The sequence below is a fragment of the Quercus robur genome, chromosome 5 (genome assembly GCF_932294415.1).
Source record: "Quercus robur chromosome 5, dhQueRobu3.1, whole genome shotgun sequence".
Lineage (NCBI taxonomy): Eukaryota > Viridiplantae > Streptophyta > Magnoliopsida > Fagales > Fagaceae > Quercus > Quercus robur.
The window spans coordinates 67708551-67725554 of record NC_065538.1 but is presented as its reverse complement, the minus strand read 5'-3'; the positions used below and the strand labels follow the sequence as shown (position 1 = coordinate 67725554).

Genomic DNA, 17004 nt, shown 5'->3' with positions numbered 1-17004 from the left:
TGCTAACTCTCCTCCTAAATACATGATTACTCTCATATCCAAAATTACTCCCCCCTTTTTGTCATGAATGTAAATCAAGCAGTCATCTCATCGTTACCGGAAGAGCTAGCATCCTCATTCTCATCATCATCATCGTCGTCGAAGTCACTATCATCGTCCTCGTCCTCAGGTGCGTTCAGAGAAGGAGAGGGAGACTCTACGAATCCACAAAGGAGAACCTGCCATCAAGCAATATGGTTGACACGGGTGTTCACTTGATACAACTCAGTAGTGAGTGTATCAAGGCGAGCCTCTATGCGCTCAAGCTGCGCCATGACCGCCTAAAGGGTCACACCACCCGCCGATGAAGAAGGTGCAGATGTGGAAGAAGCAGATGAAGTTGGAGGAGACGCTGTCCCTGTCCGTGGCCGCTTCAGTCGAACCTAAGCCTCGCTTTGTCTAACGGAGTCGCGTCTATGGCACACATAACCGTAAAATGAGAAGACTCGAGATAGGAGACAGAAAAATGGTGAAGAAGCCTCATGATAGTAGAAGGAAAAATGAGCTTATCACGAGTCGTCGTATCCTTATAGACATCTATAAGGGATAGGATGAAGTGAGAGGGAAAATCAATAGAAAGTCCCTCAAGAAGAGATAACAAAAATCGAGCACAAGACTTTGTGATAGAGTTATAGTGAGATAATGTATGGAGAACGAATGTCATCACCATGTTAAGGAATCTCGAACCTTTTGCAAAGCCTGAGCAAGGTGTGTTTTGATGGTCACCCCAAGATGAACGTGTCTCACAGAAAAGAGGTGAGAGTTTGTCTTTGGACACAGCCCCCAGACGATCGCAGCCAGGATGGTCAGGATGTGCTACCCTAGGAACATGTAGCACCTTGGATACAATATCTGAAGTGACTACAATGTGCGTACCTCGAATGCTAGTGATAAAAAGAGGTACTGAATAGTTGAATCTGTGCATGTTGGAGTAGAATTCCTGTATGATCACGGAGGGGCAAGTGACTGAGATGCCACACAGTGACTCCCAACTCCTACTGTGAATGACAGTGGGTAGGTCAGTGTCGAAAAAGTCCAACAGAACGACTTGGTGTTTTGAATGAATGCCTCGTTGTGAGAAGTTCTCCAAAATGTCCTTACGGACTTTATCATCATGGAACCGGAGGTGTGATGGAATAGGATCAGAGAGAGAAAAAGAAGAAGATGCCCTGAAATGAAGAGGGTTCCGGGATGGAGTAGATTTGCGTTTAGGTGCCATAAAGCAGACTAACACGAGAGAGAGAGAGAGAGAGAGAGAGAGAGAAACGCAGAAATGCACTAGCACAGATTAATATCACAATAAAGATTAATGAATGTACGTATGCATGAAAAATGCATAAACATGTGACATGCAACATTAAAGATATCATAGGCTTAGCCCAATCCAATTCTACCAGCACACATGTATTTAACATATATAGCATACATCTATAATGCATGAAAATATAGTTAAAATGCAAATGTAATGCAATGCATGAACATTTAAACTTATTTAAGCAAAACCTAACTAAAAATTTTTGCAAAAACCTCATTAATTTTGAAAGATCGAAAATCATTCAAAAAAACCCCAAAAGTTAGGTCAAAACGATGAAATGCATGATAAGATGAGTGAAAATGAGATCATACCAAAGGAAGAAAGAGATCTCTAGGCCAAAAAGCTTTTGGGATTGAGGTTTAGAGAGAGAGAGAAATGAGTTTGGGAAGGTGAGGAGACAAGATCTGTCAAGAGAGATCAGGGAGAAATGAGAGAAATATCGCACTGTCACTATATATAGACATCTTCATGGCTCGATGGATCGAGAGGTGTCGAGAATTAAAAAGCAAGAAATAGCTATAAAGTAGCTATCAAGGAGCTAACGAGAGGTGTCCACAGCAAAAGGAGCTCAATGGATCGAGCATCTATCGAGCATACAAAAACTTCCTTGATGGATCGAGTAGCTGTTGAGAAGCTATTGAGATTGAATATCAATAGTCTCGATGGATCAGGATTGCGATAACAATTATCAAGAAAAAAGCTCAAAAGGCTCGATAGATAGCTTAGCTGTCAAGAGGTATCGAGAAGTTGTCAAGATTGCTTAAAAATAGTTTTTCAAAGAAGAGAAAAACACAGACATGAATGCAATCAAACATGCTACTTAACCAATGATCCAAACAACATTTTGAGCTCCCAAAATCATCTCTCAACAAGAAAAATGTCAAGCATTTATATCCAAAACACACACATTGAAAAAAGTCTAACCAATTTTATATTTCAAAAACAAGTTAAGACAGTTTAGTGAACATACATTAATACATGTATTCCTTGTGATGGCCAATTCACATTGTACCTGCACATGTATCAAGAGTAGCAAAGAATATTGCATGTTGTGTTTAAAAAAAAAAAAAAAAAAAAAATCATCGCAAGATTGCATAAGTGTCTACATGTTATGACGATTTGAGATATGAGAAAATCACTCTAACTCACACACAATCATAACTGCTTGATGAGGATTATCACCTTCGAGGTACATCCTGTAACTCCCACATCTCCTAGAAGACACACTTGCAATCATATATAAAACATTTTGATTCTTTTTGCTTTTATTTTCTTTGCATATTTTCTTTTTGTTAAGCATAACATGCATGGGCATATAAGAGAGGGAAAAGAAATACTCAATTATGTTAAGCTTTTGACATTGCACTTTTGCTATGCCGAAGCATACAGATGTCATTTCATGATTGGCGGGCAATAGTAGTGAGATGGTTATTTATGCCTTTCTTTTAGGATTTTCTAGTTCTTCCTGTCAAAAAGAGTAATATGAGGGTTAAGTACAAGAGATTACTTAATCTTACTCATCACAAACATGAGCCATAAAGCTCAATTGCTTAGTTGTGCATAGAGATGCTCATCTAAGTTACAAATGACACAAAGTTTAGAAAACTTTGTTTTAATGGCCATCCAGGGTACACAAGTATCAATGTACACAACCATACACTGTTTTTGTATTTTTCTGATTTTTCAATTTTTTTAATGAAAAATAAAATAAAGCAAAACTGAAAAATAAACACACAAAAACATGTTAAACACAGCAATGCATAAAACTAGACTGACTCAAAATAAGAAAGCAAAACACACAAGTAATGCAACTCAAAAACAAGAAAGGGAAGAGAGAGAAAAAGTGACTAAATCACTTAGAGTCTTTTTCCTTCCACATCTTAGAAGAACCTTTCCGTTTAACAAACCCTTAATTCGGAGGTGAGGAAGAAGAATTGAAACCGTTCAAGTTCGAAAGGAACGTGAGGGCTTTGAGTAGATCTCCAAGAGAAGCAAAGGAGGATGGAAGCTGATTCTGGTTTCTTGATGAGATCATACTGTTGCTCTGTTGAGTGGCTAACCACTTATAGCAATTTGGTCGAGTATGTCCAACTTCTCCACAGTGATGACAGAGTGCTACTTCTTCTATTTAGGCTTTTGAGTGTTTCCCTTTTTAGCCCTAGGGTTTTTAATCTCTTTCTTTTCAAGCTTAGGGGGTGCTCCTATGATAGATTTACCCTTGTTTATGTTATCATTAGCTAAAACAGTTTTCACATTATTGTTCTTAGATTTAACATTATTAGCAGGTGAAACAAAAACAGTAGTACTAGTAGAAGCAATACTAGTAGAAGCAATACTAGGAGAAGAGAATTCATACCCTAAATTGGTTCGATCAGAAGCAGATTTTTGAATGTTGAGCATCTTGTCAAGCTTTGCATTTGAAGTCCTTTCCAACTGAGCTCTGACTTGGAATAACTCTACCTCAAGCTTCTTGGTATTCTAAGTCAAGAAGTTATTCTCAAATCGCAGTGCTCCAGTGGTCTGATTGGCTTCGTTAAACTTTGTGAAAAGCTCTTTTCAATCAAGTTCCACATCAACTTCTTGGTGGCTAACCTATATAATTTCTCATGCTTCTCAGAAACCTTATACAACTTTTCATAGGCCGTATGGATATCATCTTGATCATCCATTTTCTCAAACTTAGAATCCACCAAGTCTTCTTCATCATCTCCATCTTTAACAATCCCCTCAGTAGGATTTACAGTGGCAATGAAGGTATTCAGGATTCCATCATCCTCATTATCAGAATCATCCTCAAGCTTGGTGTTGCTCAAGGTATCAGTAAGTGCCTTGCTCTTCCCAATGCACTTGAGATATGTAGGGCACTTTTGTTTCATGTCATCGAAGCCTTGACACCCAAAGCACTTTGGTCCTGAGGGAACAATGTACTAACCACCATCCCTAGCATCCTTCTTTCCTTTGTCTTGGTTCTTGAACTGAGATGAACTGGATTGCTTGCAATCTTTGTCAAATCCTTTGGCATTGGCATTTTTCATAAACTTTTTGAATTGCCGGGTGATATAGGATTTCATCTTAGAATCTTCATCGTCTGAAGACTCATCAGTGTCACTGCTCTTAGCCTTCAACGCTATGCTTTTACCCTTACTTGATTTCGCAATCCTTGTCAAACCTAACTCATAGGTATGCAGATTGCCAACTAGCTATGTTAAAGGATTTTTGTTAATATCCTTTGATTCCTTAATCACGATGATCTTGGCGTGAAATCTCTCGGGTAGAGATTTGAGCACCTTTCTAACAATCTTGGGTTTGGGAATGGTTTCCCCAAGATTGAATGCTGAGTTCACTATGTCCTTGAGCTTGGCATAGAACTCATCGAATGACTCATCCTTCTCCATCTTAATCTCTTCAAAGCTCATAGTAATCCTCTAAAGCTTTGAATCCTTGACAACCTTAGTTCCTTTATAGGTTGTTTGGAGGATGATCCATACTTCCTTTGCAGTTTCAGTAGAGGATATCTTCTTGAATTCCTCATTCATGACTACACTGAATAACACATTCAGTTCCTTGCTATTGAAGTTTGCAGCCTTGATCGTAGCATCATCCCAATCAACCGACGCTTCCTTAGGCTTGGTCTAGCCTATCTCCACACCTTGCCACACCTTCTCATCTAATGACTGCAAGAAAACTCTCATACGTACTTTCTAGTACGCATAGTTATTGCCATTAAATAAAGGAGGTATAATAAGAGACTATCCTCTATCCATGACAACAGGGGTCAATGGATCACATAGTAAAGATTAACCCTAATCAGAGTGTGCTTGCTCTAATACCACTTGATAGGCCAAGAAAGTATTGACCTCTTGTGATGAATTAACCAATTAATTAGCCAAGTTAATTAATTAATTCAATTAGCATGTAATAAGCGTGATAGCACAAACAAATCACCAACTAAGTTAAAATGCAGTGGAAAATAAATTGACACAATGATTTGTTTACGAATGGGGAAAACCTACACGAAAAAAACCCCACTGAGTGATTTTAAGGTCACCACTATCAAGAATTTACTATTATCACAACAAGCGGTTACAAGTAAAGAAATTCTTGTACCTTATACCAACCTACAGTTGAACCCTTACCCCAATACCCAATTGAACTTGTTTTGTAATGACAACCTTTGTTTTTAATGCACGGCTCCCAGTACGTGACTAACCAATCGATGCTCGGATCCTAGTATGCGGTTTATACACCAACTTGAGAAGGATGTTGGCTACAAAGTTCTTCAGTTCATCAACATGATGAAGATCACGAAGCTTCTTGGTTACAAAACTCTATGGTGTACAAAAAACAACAGCTTCTTAAATAGAAAGATAAACTAGGGCATATGTCTCTGGTTCACAATATGCTTGTGAAAAAATTTTGAATTGATGTGCATCAACTGTGACGGCCTTTAAAACAACCCTTATATATTTTAGGGTTGTGAGAAAAAAAAGCCTAAACATCTATACACGGATTGGATGAAAATCAGAACTGAAAATCTGACTTTCTTAAATCTCGATAAATAGCTTATCTATCGAGCAGCTGTCGAGCATCGGGCTACAACAGCCTTTTAAACCTCGATAGATACTAGCTGTTGAGCTAGCTGTCTAGCTTTAAAATCCAGCACTTCTTCACTTGATTCTTGGACAAACTTGCATGGTTTTAACACTTGAACTTGAAACCTTGTTCCTTGAGGTATTAAACACATCTTAGATCTACCTAATTACAAATAAAGTACATTTTGTCAAAGGATCAGCTAAGTCTACATTGACATATTTTCCTAACATGAATCACATATGTCCTAACAGTCCATGCTTTAACACAATGAAGTTATGGACATTCGATCCAAACCTACATTTATCCTTCGTGAACACCACCTTTTGTTTGCTTTCTTGCTTGTTTGCCTTCTCGCTTGTTTACTTGCTTTCTTGTTTCTTTGATTGCCATGTCTATCATGCTTATCTGCTTTATGCCTTTTTCATATGCTCCTTGCATCTTTTCCTTCCATTGCTTGTCTACTGGTTTCTTATTTTTGCTTTTGCATGTACACATATAGAGCCAAGACGTATACAGCTAGGGCACAGTCTCCCAGGCACAAGCAAAAAGGGTGCAGATGCAAGCATGTAGATATGAGTCGAGTGGCTATGTTCAGTAGGTTTAGGGGTCTAGCCTCTTCCTTTGGGTTATGTACTCTTTTAAACCCTCTTCCTTCCTCCCTTCTTTCTCTCTTAGATGGGTTGTATTAGGTATATCATGACATGTACCACTTGTCCTCATCTCTAGTGTATGGCGACCCCTGTTTACTTTCCTGCACCTATATTTTAGACCATGCTCTAAGGATGTAGGCATTTCCTACTCTGTGTGCTTGCATTATGCATGAAGTATTTATATATATACCTGCTCGCCCTTCCCAGTGTGATTGTCACAGTCCATGTCACCTAAGGCAATGCGATGCCTAATTTCTGCCACGAAAGTAAGGTGACATGTTGTCGGATTTTTGCTGTGGAAATCTGGTACTTTGCCCGAATGCCTTAAGAAAGCATCGATTGGGACCACACCCATTCAAAAGCCAAACCTCAAAACCCCCATGCATGCAAAGCCCCAAAAGTCAATGCCAAAATCATGTTTTTTTATTGCCAATCTCCAAAAAATTAAGGTTTTATCAAAACAAATGACTGTCCTTGGATAGGCATTGTGGGGTGCCTAACACCTTCCCCACATGTAACCAAACTTCCAAACTCAAGAATCAAATTTTTTACCATCCACATTAGATTAGGAAAAATGCCATTTTTCTTAGTTTAGGATTGGTAATAAAATCAACTAGAAACAGGTAACCAATTACACCTTATAAAACCCCAATGATTGGTGGTGACTTCATTTATCTTTGGTAATTCCCTTAAAATTTGGCTAAGATTCCTACCACACCTCTAAAGGTAGACAAATACCCTCCTCCACCAAGAGAGAGAGAGAGCACTCGAAGCTCCACACGAACAACCGTACAATCATCGAGAGTGTCGCCACGACAGGTGGTCGAACAAAGGCCCGACAGTGCTCCGTTTTGGGCAGGGCGTCGACAAGTGGTGGCTTTAGGATTATTTTCTAGGGAGTCAATAAAAAGATGAATCTTTGATAGGGGATGAATCTTGTGGTCTTCGCGGTTCCATTACAATTTTTTCCGTAATACTAGTTAGAGAATAAAAGATAAACTATTAGTTCATTTGACATATTGTTTCATAATACAATGAACATAATAATTATTGTTGCTAAGTTGAAATTTTGGAAATCATCTATTATTTCTAAATACAATAAACATATTAATTATTGTTGTTAAGTGAACTTTAATTATTATTGCTTAAATTATTTCATCTATTAGTTTGTCTTTACTCTTTACAATTCTTTTATTTAATAATTCAACTCAACTTTGACAACTATTTGTTCTTTGTAATTGTATTAATTGTGTGTTTAAGTCTTGATTATAAGCTAGCTTATTGCTTCTTTTTTCCCCTACTATTTGTAGGTCTCATGTGAGTTTCTACCTATTTTATTTAGCTTTTACCTTTTATCTACAGTACTTAACAAAAAAATTAGACAAGTTATTCCCAAACAGACATTAAGAAAATTTTTGTTGTGTTGACATTTAGGTATGTTTGGTTAAAGGATAGAAAAGTGGGAGGATAAAAAATTGGGAGAGGATGGAAAAGTGGAGGGATAAAAAATATTTTAGTTTTTTCTCATGTTGTTTGGTTGGGAGGGTGGAAAATAGGAGGGATGGAAAACTCAATTGTTTGATTGAGAAGAAAAGTAAGGGGGATAGAAAATATAGTTTGTATAAAATCAAAGAGAGACTCTGTTTGCCCTGTTCAACATTACAAAAGGAGTGGACAAAAATGTAATTGAATGGGTTGAAGCAAAATTAAACGTGTTTTTTCTTCATTTTGGAGAGATCTATTTTTGGTGGGCTTAGGTAGAAAATGCCTCGGTCCCACGAAAATTTTCCATTATTTTTCTCTTTACCAAACAACACCAAATTCTCTTTTATCTTTTATTTTCTCTCATTTCTTTTCTATCCTCCCTATTCAACTATTCCACCTCCAACCAAACACGGCTTTAGTGTATTCCTTTTCTGTCTCTTTTTTCTTTAATTTTCTCTCATTTCTTTTCTGTTGAAAGTTCTATTACAATCCGGTGAAGAAGTTGTAATTGTTGGAGCTCTCTTCATCCCAAGAGAATTCCAAGGTAGAGTTACAATGGAATTTACGAACAAGGCTTTCCAAACCTTTGATTGGCTTTGAGCCAACCTACAAATTTATACGACATTGTTAAAGCAGTCCTCTTCCATTGGGCTCAACTCTCTTTTGTCAAGAGCGAACTCCGAATACTCCAAAATGACGAATCCAATGTCAATTTGTCTCGCAAAGATTTTAAATATCAAACCAAAGAAGCGGTTGAATTGTTGGCTAGATTTGAAGCCGAGTATTTGACAACCAAAGACCAACTTAGTGTATTAAACACTAGGGTTCCAAAGACCCTAGAGGTGTTGCAAAAACTTTTGGAGGATTCAATGTCGAAAAGCTTTGGAAAAGAAATGAGAGCGGAGCATTACCATGAGTCTAACTTGGCCATTAGGAATAAAAATGAAGAGTTTGTCATAGCTACATGGGAAAGATTGCTAGTGGCCTTACACATTGGCCTGTGACAAATTTATAGCCAAGTTGCAACAAATCAATAGAGAGAGAGAGAGAGATTTGGTTTGGCTTTGCAGGACCTATGCAAGGAGTTTTTGAATGGAGTTTTGTGTACTAAATTTTGAATTAAGACACGAAATTTGTGTATGAAGGTTGATGTTTTAGGGTGTAATTTTAATTCAGACTGTAAAAAATTCTAATTTATATCTATATGTATATGTTTTTACATTTATGTTTATGTTTTTAAATTTTTTATATAAATATTATGTTATAACTGATTAAGCATCTTATTAAAAAATATAACAACAAAAAAATTTAAACGTTGAAAAGTAAAGTCATTGTGCACAAAAATAGTTCGAGTGTACCTTACCTTTTTACGTATTTAGTGTTTAGTTCTAGACAAATTTCAATATTTAAAAACTATATTTTGCTTACTTGTGTCTTGTTTCATGTTATCCTATGTCATATGTTTTGTTAACAGGATGTACTAACAGGTTGCAGATGGCTAATAATAATTCTGTTAAACAATCCATAGGATAACGACTATAATATAATTCTGTTTTCGAAACCAAGAACAAACAATTTGGGGGTGCTTGCCGAAATTAGATTGAAACTAGCGTCACGTGGTTTATAAATGCTCTGTCATCTCAATGTTAAAGTAATGTTAATGTCAATCGTTTTGAAATTAAATTTTTTTTTATTTTTTATTGTTGCAAACTTTGATAATAACTTCATTGAGCAATAATATGCCCAAAACTTTAGTAACTAAATAGATATAATACCAAAACGTTAGTGACTATTTTAATATCACCAATTAGTCACGTTAGCTTTTTTCCATCAATCACTTAACAACATATGACTATTTTGATACAATTCGAAAAGTTTAGTGACTAAATCAACGCATTTGAAACATTATGGTCATTTTGACACTGTAGAAAGCATTAGGGACCTAAAGGGTAATCAAACTAGAATTTTATGATAAAAAATAAAATAAAATTTAATGTATATGTTTATGTTTATGAGATTTATATTTGAAAATTGTATTCAAAACAAATGGTACTTGATTTTGTATAATCTGAACAATTTAAGATTTCAAAAATGATATATGAAAAGTAAACATGACATGTTAGTATTTGTTGAATATTAGCATAGAGATGTGTTATATCATGTTGTGTATGCTAGAGTAGATGCGGAAGAGGAAGCATAGAGGAGGAACACTGAGAACACGAGGGTTACGTGGTTCAGCCTTACGGCCTACATCCACGGAGGAATCCCTTAAGGGCTAAATCTTTATTGTATGAGAGTGTAGTACAATAACCTCCTGTGTTACAATGAATCCTAACATGAGTATATATAGGCGACTAAACCCTAAACTACTAGTACAAACAGGAATGGGCTTAGGCCTATTACATTGGGCTAATATGTCTAATATATATATCTCTAACACCCTCCCTCAAACTCAAGGCGGAAGCTCGATGAAGACTTGAGGTTGGATAAGTATGAGAAGATCACTTGGAGATGCCTTGTAGAATGCCTTTGAAGAAACCACAATGAAGAATGTGCCAATTGTCCAATTTTGGAGCTTCAAATGAAGAAACGGAGGCCAAAATCGGAATCTACGCGAAAAACTGAGCAAGATAGGCCCTTTTGGAAATTTTGACTTTTGGTCAAAAGTCAATACAAAAAGTCAAAGTCAACTGGTCCAGAGTCAAAGTCAACAGTCAAAGTGCTCACGGGTCAGATCCGGGTGGTCCGGGTCGGGTCGGTCCGGTCAACGGTCAGCTAGGTGACGTGGTGCTGACGAGACGACACTGCTGACGTGGCTGATGACGTGTCGCTGACGTGGACTAAGGCTGACGTGTCTGATGACGTGTTATGCTGACATGGAGTGATGACATCATCAGGTGACAGCAGCATCAGTTTCGGCGCGTGGAGGAGAAGCCAGAAACCCGGACGGTGCGTGTCGGCGCGTGTGAGTTCGTTTGATCACCAGATTTTCAGGCCAAGTAGATCGGGGGACGACAAGGCCGTCTTGGCGGCGCGTGTGGCTGAGATCCAAGCTGGGAGTCAAGAACGTTCGGCGGTGCGTGTGAGAGTTCCAGGAGCCATTGTTCGCGCGTGGTGGCGCTTGCGGCTGCCATTGGAGGTCGGGTGCCTGGGTTTTGTAGATCGGTTGATGAGGAGGCCGTCATGGCGGCGCGTGTACCAAGAACACGATCTGGAAGTCAGGAATCTGAGGCGGCGCGTGGGAGATTTTTCGGAGACAACTGAGGCGCGTGGAGGCGCGTGGCAGGGCTTCGGGTGACCGGATTTCTGGGTTTTCCTCACGGGAGGCCGAGGAGCACATCTGTGGTGTCGGTTTCGACAGGCGAAGGCTCTATGTGCACAGATCTGAAAAGTTAAGTCACGGCTTTGCTTGAGTTTGTGGATCTTGAACACAGCACTGCACTACAGTGGCTGTGAGATGCCGTGGATTCTAGATCCAGCAGAAAAACATGTGTGACTTCAGATGGTGGTATGCACGTGAGAATCTTCTTTGCTTGCTAGAGATGTTTTGTTTGATGCCAAGAACGAAGTTTGGCTCTGATACCATGTTGAATATTAGCATAGAGATGTGTTATATCATGTTGTGTATGCTAGAGTAGATGCGGAAGAGGAAGCATAGAGGAGGAACACTGAGAACACGAGGGTTACGTGGTTCAGCCTTATGGCTTACATCCACGAAGGAATCCCTTAAGGGCTATATCTTTATTGTATGAGAGTGTAGTACAATAACCTCCTGTGTTACAATGAACCCTAACATGAGTATATATAGGCGACTAAACCCTAAACTACTAATACAAGCAGGAATGGGCTTGGGCCTATTACATTGGGCTAATATGTCTAATATATATATCTCTAACAGTATTGATTAAACAGCTTATGAAAAAAGATAAAACATAATTTTAAGAATTGGAAAAAAAAAATGTTATTCACCATTGACTTTATCTTGGTGTGAAGTTCATTTTATTGATATTTTCATTAACCTTGTCTTGAATTTTGTCATAGGAAGAAAAAATTTGTTCTTTTTGGTACCTTGAGCAATAGAACTTTTGTTTTAATATAGCTCTTACGTGAATTTCAAAATAAAATACTCACTTGGAGATTTTTTAATCAATAAAAATTAGTAGTTAGTAAATTACATTTTCTATGTTCTTAGACCTAAAATTATTGTTACAAATATGTCTAGAAATTTGCTCAAACTATTCGGCAGCTTTAGATAACGATAAACGAAATTACAAAACAAAAGGGGGTGTAAACTTTGAACATATAATTAATGATTACCTAAATCAGAGTGAGCATTCATTTGTAATTTGTTTATAGAATTGATAGAATACATTAATTCATTAGACACTTTTCAAATCACGGTTAATGACAGTAGTAGAAAAAGTTAGAGCAAAACAAAATAAGGTCGGATATCTTAAAGAATTAAACTTGTTTAAAAGCTTAGTTGTCTCGTAAATATGGTCAGAAATCAGAGTGAGCATTTACAATCTAATTTTTTTATATAAATTAAAAACGTGAGAGAAATTTGAGAAGAAAACACACGAGAGAAAGTGATTGTAAATATTACAAAAAAATTTGTATATTGGTGTTAAAAATTTTAATATACTCTCACAACTATATTTGAATAAAAAGGTATATATTTATAAGTTGAAAAAAAAAAAAAATGATTCTAGTGCATTTCCTCCATTCTCTCAAACCACGCCATGTTTTTTTTCTTCTATATTTTGTTGCTAAAATATTTCTTACATTCCTAGAGTTTGCAAACATTTCAGTTTATGTCATTCTGTTAATTTGTATCCCACATGTCCTAACGGAATGCTAAAGTGTCATTTATTTAGCATTTAATAATCTGACATGGATCAATTCATTAAATAAATAAAAAATGGTCACACACACTGTTCGAGTTAGTATTTATCAAAAATACTTTTTGGGTAGCAAGTCTAAATTGACACAAATAATCCCCCAAATCTTAGGTTTGCTCTTCTCCATTACATTCTGTTAATTTTTATCCCACATGTCCTAACAGAATGCAATTCTTGAAGCACAGTACTTCTTTGCTCTTCTCCATTACATTGCATAGAATAGAATGTTTAGGTTTTGAGATGGAGAACTTGGAGGTCTTACAAAGGTAAAAAAAATTGTTGGATAACTATAAAGTACTCTAGGAGCATGGTAAGGTAATGTTGAGATGACCATGAATCTAATTAATGAGATTCATAATAAATGTGAAAGGAGGAAGTGACACATTACTATGCCCCAAGAGCTTCTAATAATTACTCTTGTTTAAGATACTTGAATTTTATTTGATGGTTTTATTTTTACATTTTTTTGTCAAGTTCTTTTAGGACCCTTGGATTGGATAGGCGTGGATGTTACTTGCAGAAATAAAATGCAAATAAAATAACAGTTACAATTAGATTTTGAGTCACAATAGGAATCGAAAGTTTTTTATTTTATTTTTTATTTTTTAATGTTGCTTTTATTTTAATGTAAAGATATGTTTCAGAGAAAATATTTTTTAGGACAATGTTTTGTTTTTAATGTTTAATTGCATCCATACAAATAATTTTTAAAAACGATCGATATATTTTGACAAGGTGAGACGGTGAGAGAGAAGTTTAAGATTTGAACGATTTTTGTCATATTCTGTTGGGAAGGAAGCCATGTAATGTTGACACTATTTTACGCTTCTAAAAAGTGAAAAATATTTTTACATCTCTTTTGTTTTATCTTCGATTGACTTACATTTTTAACTATCCCAAACAATGGATGATACAATACATATTTTCAATAAAATGTCTTACACTGAAAAAAAGAAAGAGATTTAAAATTTTCAGGTTTAATTCAAATAGATAAACAAGTAGAAAATGTGATTGGAAGATGAAAACCGCACAAAATGTTCGTGCGACAGAGACTTGAATAAGTTGCCAACTTTCGGAGTTTTTCTTTCATTCATTTTTCTACTTCTCACAAAAAAAAAAAAAAAAAAAAAGTAATGTTACAGTCACAAACTATCTTACAAAAATGTTAACATGATCAACTTTTTATTGGTTTTTATCTAAACTCACCATTAATATCGCTTTTTTACCATATCAGCAATTTGTAAAAAAATTTTGTAAGATAGTTTGTATTTCTAACATTATTTAAAAAAAAAAAAAATCATCTAAGAGGATAAAAAATTAAAGGCAAGACTTAGATACAATGACTAAGTGTTGTTCCTTAAGTTTCCCTCTTAAGATTTTTACATATGATTTTTTTCTCATAAGATGGTAGCGTATTTTTTAGTCAAGTAGCCATATAACTGAATTTTAAGAAAGAAATCTAAAGAATAAGGTACTATAATTAAGTTTTGTAAAAAAATTAGTACTATAATATATCGCCATTTATCCCAAAAATTTAAATAATAAATAAAAATTGTTGAATTAATTATTTAATAATCATTTATATATTATTAAAAAATAAAATAAAAAACTATAAAGCCCAACCCAAAACCCAAGAAGATTAGATGGACTAGGCCACCTGGACAATTATGGGTCCAACGATTTGTGTGGGTTTAATAGTGTTGAGAAGTTAGTGCGTAATATACCAAAAATGGTACATTAGGTTCTTTATCTTTTACCTTTGATGGTTTTTCTGAGAAAATTCAGGGAACAAAGGATAAGTTGTGGATTGATTCGAGGTAGTTCGGATGATTTATTTGACTGTTTTTATACAAATGACAACAATGTTCACTTTGCTAAAATCAAGGACTCAGTTACTGACTTCTTCTAACTTGAAGGACTCAATAGTCATCACAGCTAGGATAATCAGTTCAGAAAACAACTTCCTGGTCTCAAAAAATCTTCAGCTTTTGTTCTCTTTCATTTCAGACATTCTGAGTGAATAGTGATGGATGATGTGCTATGCTCTCGCAAACTTAGACGCCCATGCTCTCCTCCTCTGTCAATAGATGATCTACCTGGATGTATGTTGATGGAAATCCTGATCCGGCTGCCTCTGAAATCTTTATTTCTATGCAAATGCGTCTCAAAGCAATGGTGCACTCTAATCTCTGCTCCTTCTTTCGCTGGCTTTGTTAATAGGTTCCATGCTTCTTCAAATTCAATATTGCAACGACCCTTTTCCTTGCTCTTCCACTACCACAACAACGAGCATAAAATGAAGCTCCTCGTGGCATCCGAGGTGCCCGGATTCAAATCTCTAGCTTCTTCAATAAATCAATGCGATAATGACAATGTTGACGACACTGTTATTCAAGCTTCGTGTCATGACTTGCTCTTGTGCACCAAAAACGTGGTCAGTGATGATGCGGGGTCTAGTTCTATGATTGTGTATAATGTGATAAATCCAATTACTGGGAAATCAGTGTCGCTTCCTCCCCTTCGTCACAGTAGAAGAGCTCGAATCGGCTTCATCTACAGATTCAATGACAATGGTATTAATGATCATAAGCAGCAACAGGTCAGTTATAGGGTGATGCGCATTCCTGAATTCAAAGGCAAGTCCACAAAATTCAAGGTAGATATATTCTCATCCGACACAGGCAAATGGAGCAAATCGGTGGTGTTGTGCCCACAGGGATTTTGGTTGGGAATCTTTACCTTTGTTGGTGTTCCTTATAATGGTTTACTTTTCTGGTGGAGTTTGAATGAACGGCTTGTCGGGTTCGATCCCTACACTAGCAAATGCTGCAGAGTCTTTGACAAACCGGTAGAATTGGAGCCATCCCGAGTTGAACGTCTTGGAGTGTGTCATGGTGCCTTGAGAATATGCCAACTTTTAGGCTATCCTTATAATTTTGCTCATCCCAAGTTACGAGTTTGGGAGCTCAAGGATTATGACAAAGGAGGCAAATGGTGTTTGGAGCACGAGGTGTATTTCAACCAAATGGTTTCCAAAAAATCTCCTTGGCTCACAAAATACATGACTAATAGAATTCTTTATGTGGTAGTGCTAGCTTATCATCCGTATGACAGGGATATTGTGTATGTGAAGATTCAAAATAAGGTTGTATCATGCAACATGAAGAGAAAAATACTCGAAGTAGTATGTGATATTCCGCTGACTCACTTGTTTTACAATGGCTGTAATGTCTTCAACTTTGTGCTCCCTTGTTGGCCAACTCCCATTCCTTCTTCTCCCTCGTAGAATGGGAAGGCCGTCTAATTATTCTGCAGCTTGATACGTTGAATCTTAGGCAATGATTTTTGCCTAAATTATGCTGTTGTTAAATCTTTTTAATTACTGTTTCGAATTTGTTATGTCAATATATAATCGATTATTTCATAATCTAGTTTTTTTGAATGTTAAAATATACGTAGTGAATCTAATACAAATATGAAAGTCTTAAAACTATTGCGGTAAATGGTATTACTTAACCATATATAATAAGCCATAATATTGTAGAAAATCAAAATCATAGTCTAAAGTGTTTATGGTATTTATAAGTTGCGTGAGGCAGTGAGCTCGGTTGCTGCACTAAGGGCCCAAGTCGTTTTGGCAACGAGTCTCCCAATATATATAGGGTAACTCTTTTACTGACAAGTGAAACCCCATCCCCATGTGATTCATAACTTATGAGTGGGGGCAGATTTAAAGAATGCAATGTTGCACGGCAGTCAGTGAACTCGGCAATAGTGAATCCTCTCTAAGTTTTCATACTTTCAACATGAAATGATATTATTTGTACGTAAGCTATATCAATTTACTCAAAGTTTTGTATAATATGTTGTAAGAACCAAGTGCAAGACTTCTGGACCTTAGGTCACTTGGGCTCACAATTTATTTGTAGTGGGCTTAAGTATTTCGTACAATGGGTCGTTCTCGACAGAGAGACTCAAAGTAACACCCAGTTGATACCCTCTCCTTGACTGTTTTCTCTCA

The 17004-nt window shown here is 36.5% G+C and overlaps 2 protein-coding genes across 2 annotated transcripts; one reads left to right on the top strand and one right to left on the bottom strand.

Moving 5' to 3' along the window:
- Positions 1–74: 74 nt before the first annotated feature.
- LOC126728593 (uncharacterized) lies at positions 75–4230 on the bottom strand. The gene is made up of 2 exons (XM_050434392.1): positions 3976–4230; positions 75–218 (listed from the first exon to the last, which is right to left on the bottom strand). Exons 1-2 carry the CDS (start codon positions 4228–4230, stop codon positions 75–77), a joined length of 399 nt encoding a protein of 132 aa, XP_050290349.1.
- A 10779-nt stretch (positions 4231–15009) lies between these two features.
- LOC126728592 (F-box protein At5g07610-like) lies at positions 15010–16269 on the top strand. The gene has a single exon (XM_050434390.1). It carries the CDS (start codon positions 15010–15012, stop codon positions 16267–16269), a length of 1260 nt encoding a protein of 419 aa, XP_050290347.1.
- Positions 16270–17004: the final 735 nt, after the last annotated feature.

Bases quoted from the DNA above. Each gene is read 5' to 3' on its own strand.
- LOC126728593 (XM_050434392.1), bottom strand. From the start codon at position 4,230: ATGAAACAAAAGTGCCCTACATATCTCAAGTGCATTGGGAAGAGCAAG. The intron at 219-3,975 runs GTTTCTGAGAAG...GCTTGATGGCAG, and splicing joins CCTATGAAAAGTTGTATAAG to GTTCTCCTTTGTGGATTCGT.
- LOC126728592 (XM_050434390.1), top strand. From the start codon at position 15,010: ATGGATGATGTGCTATGCTCTCGCAAACTTAGACGCCCATGCTCTCCT.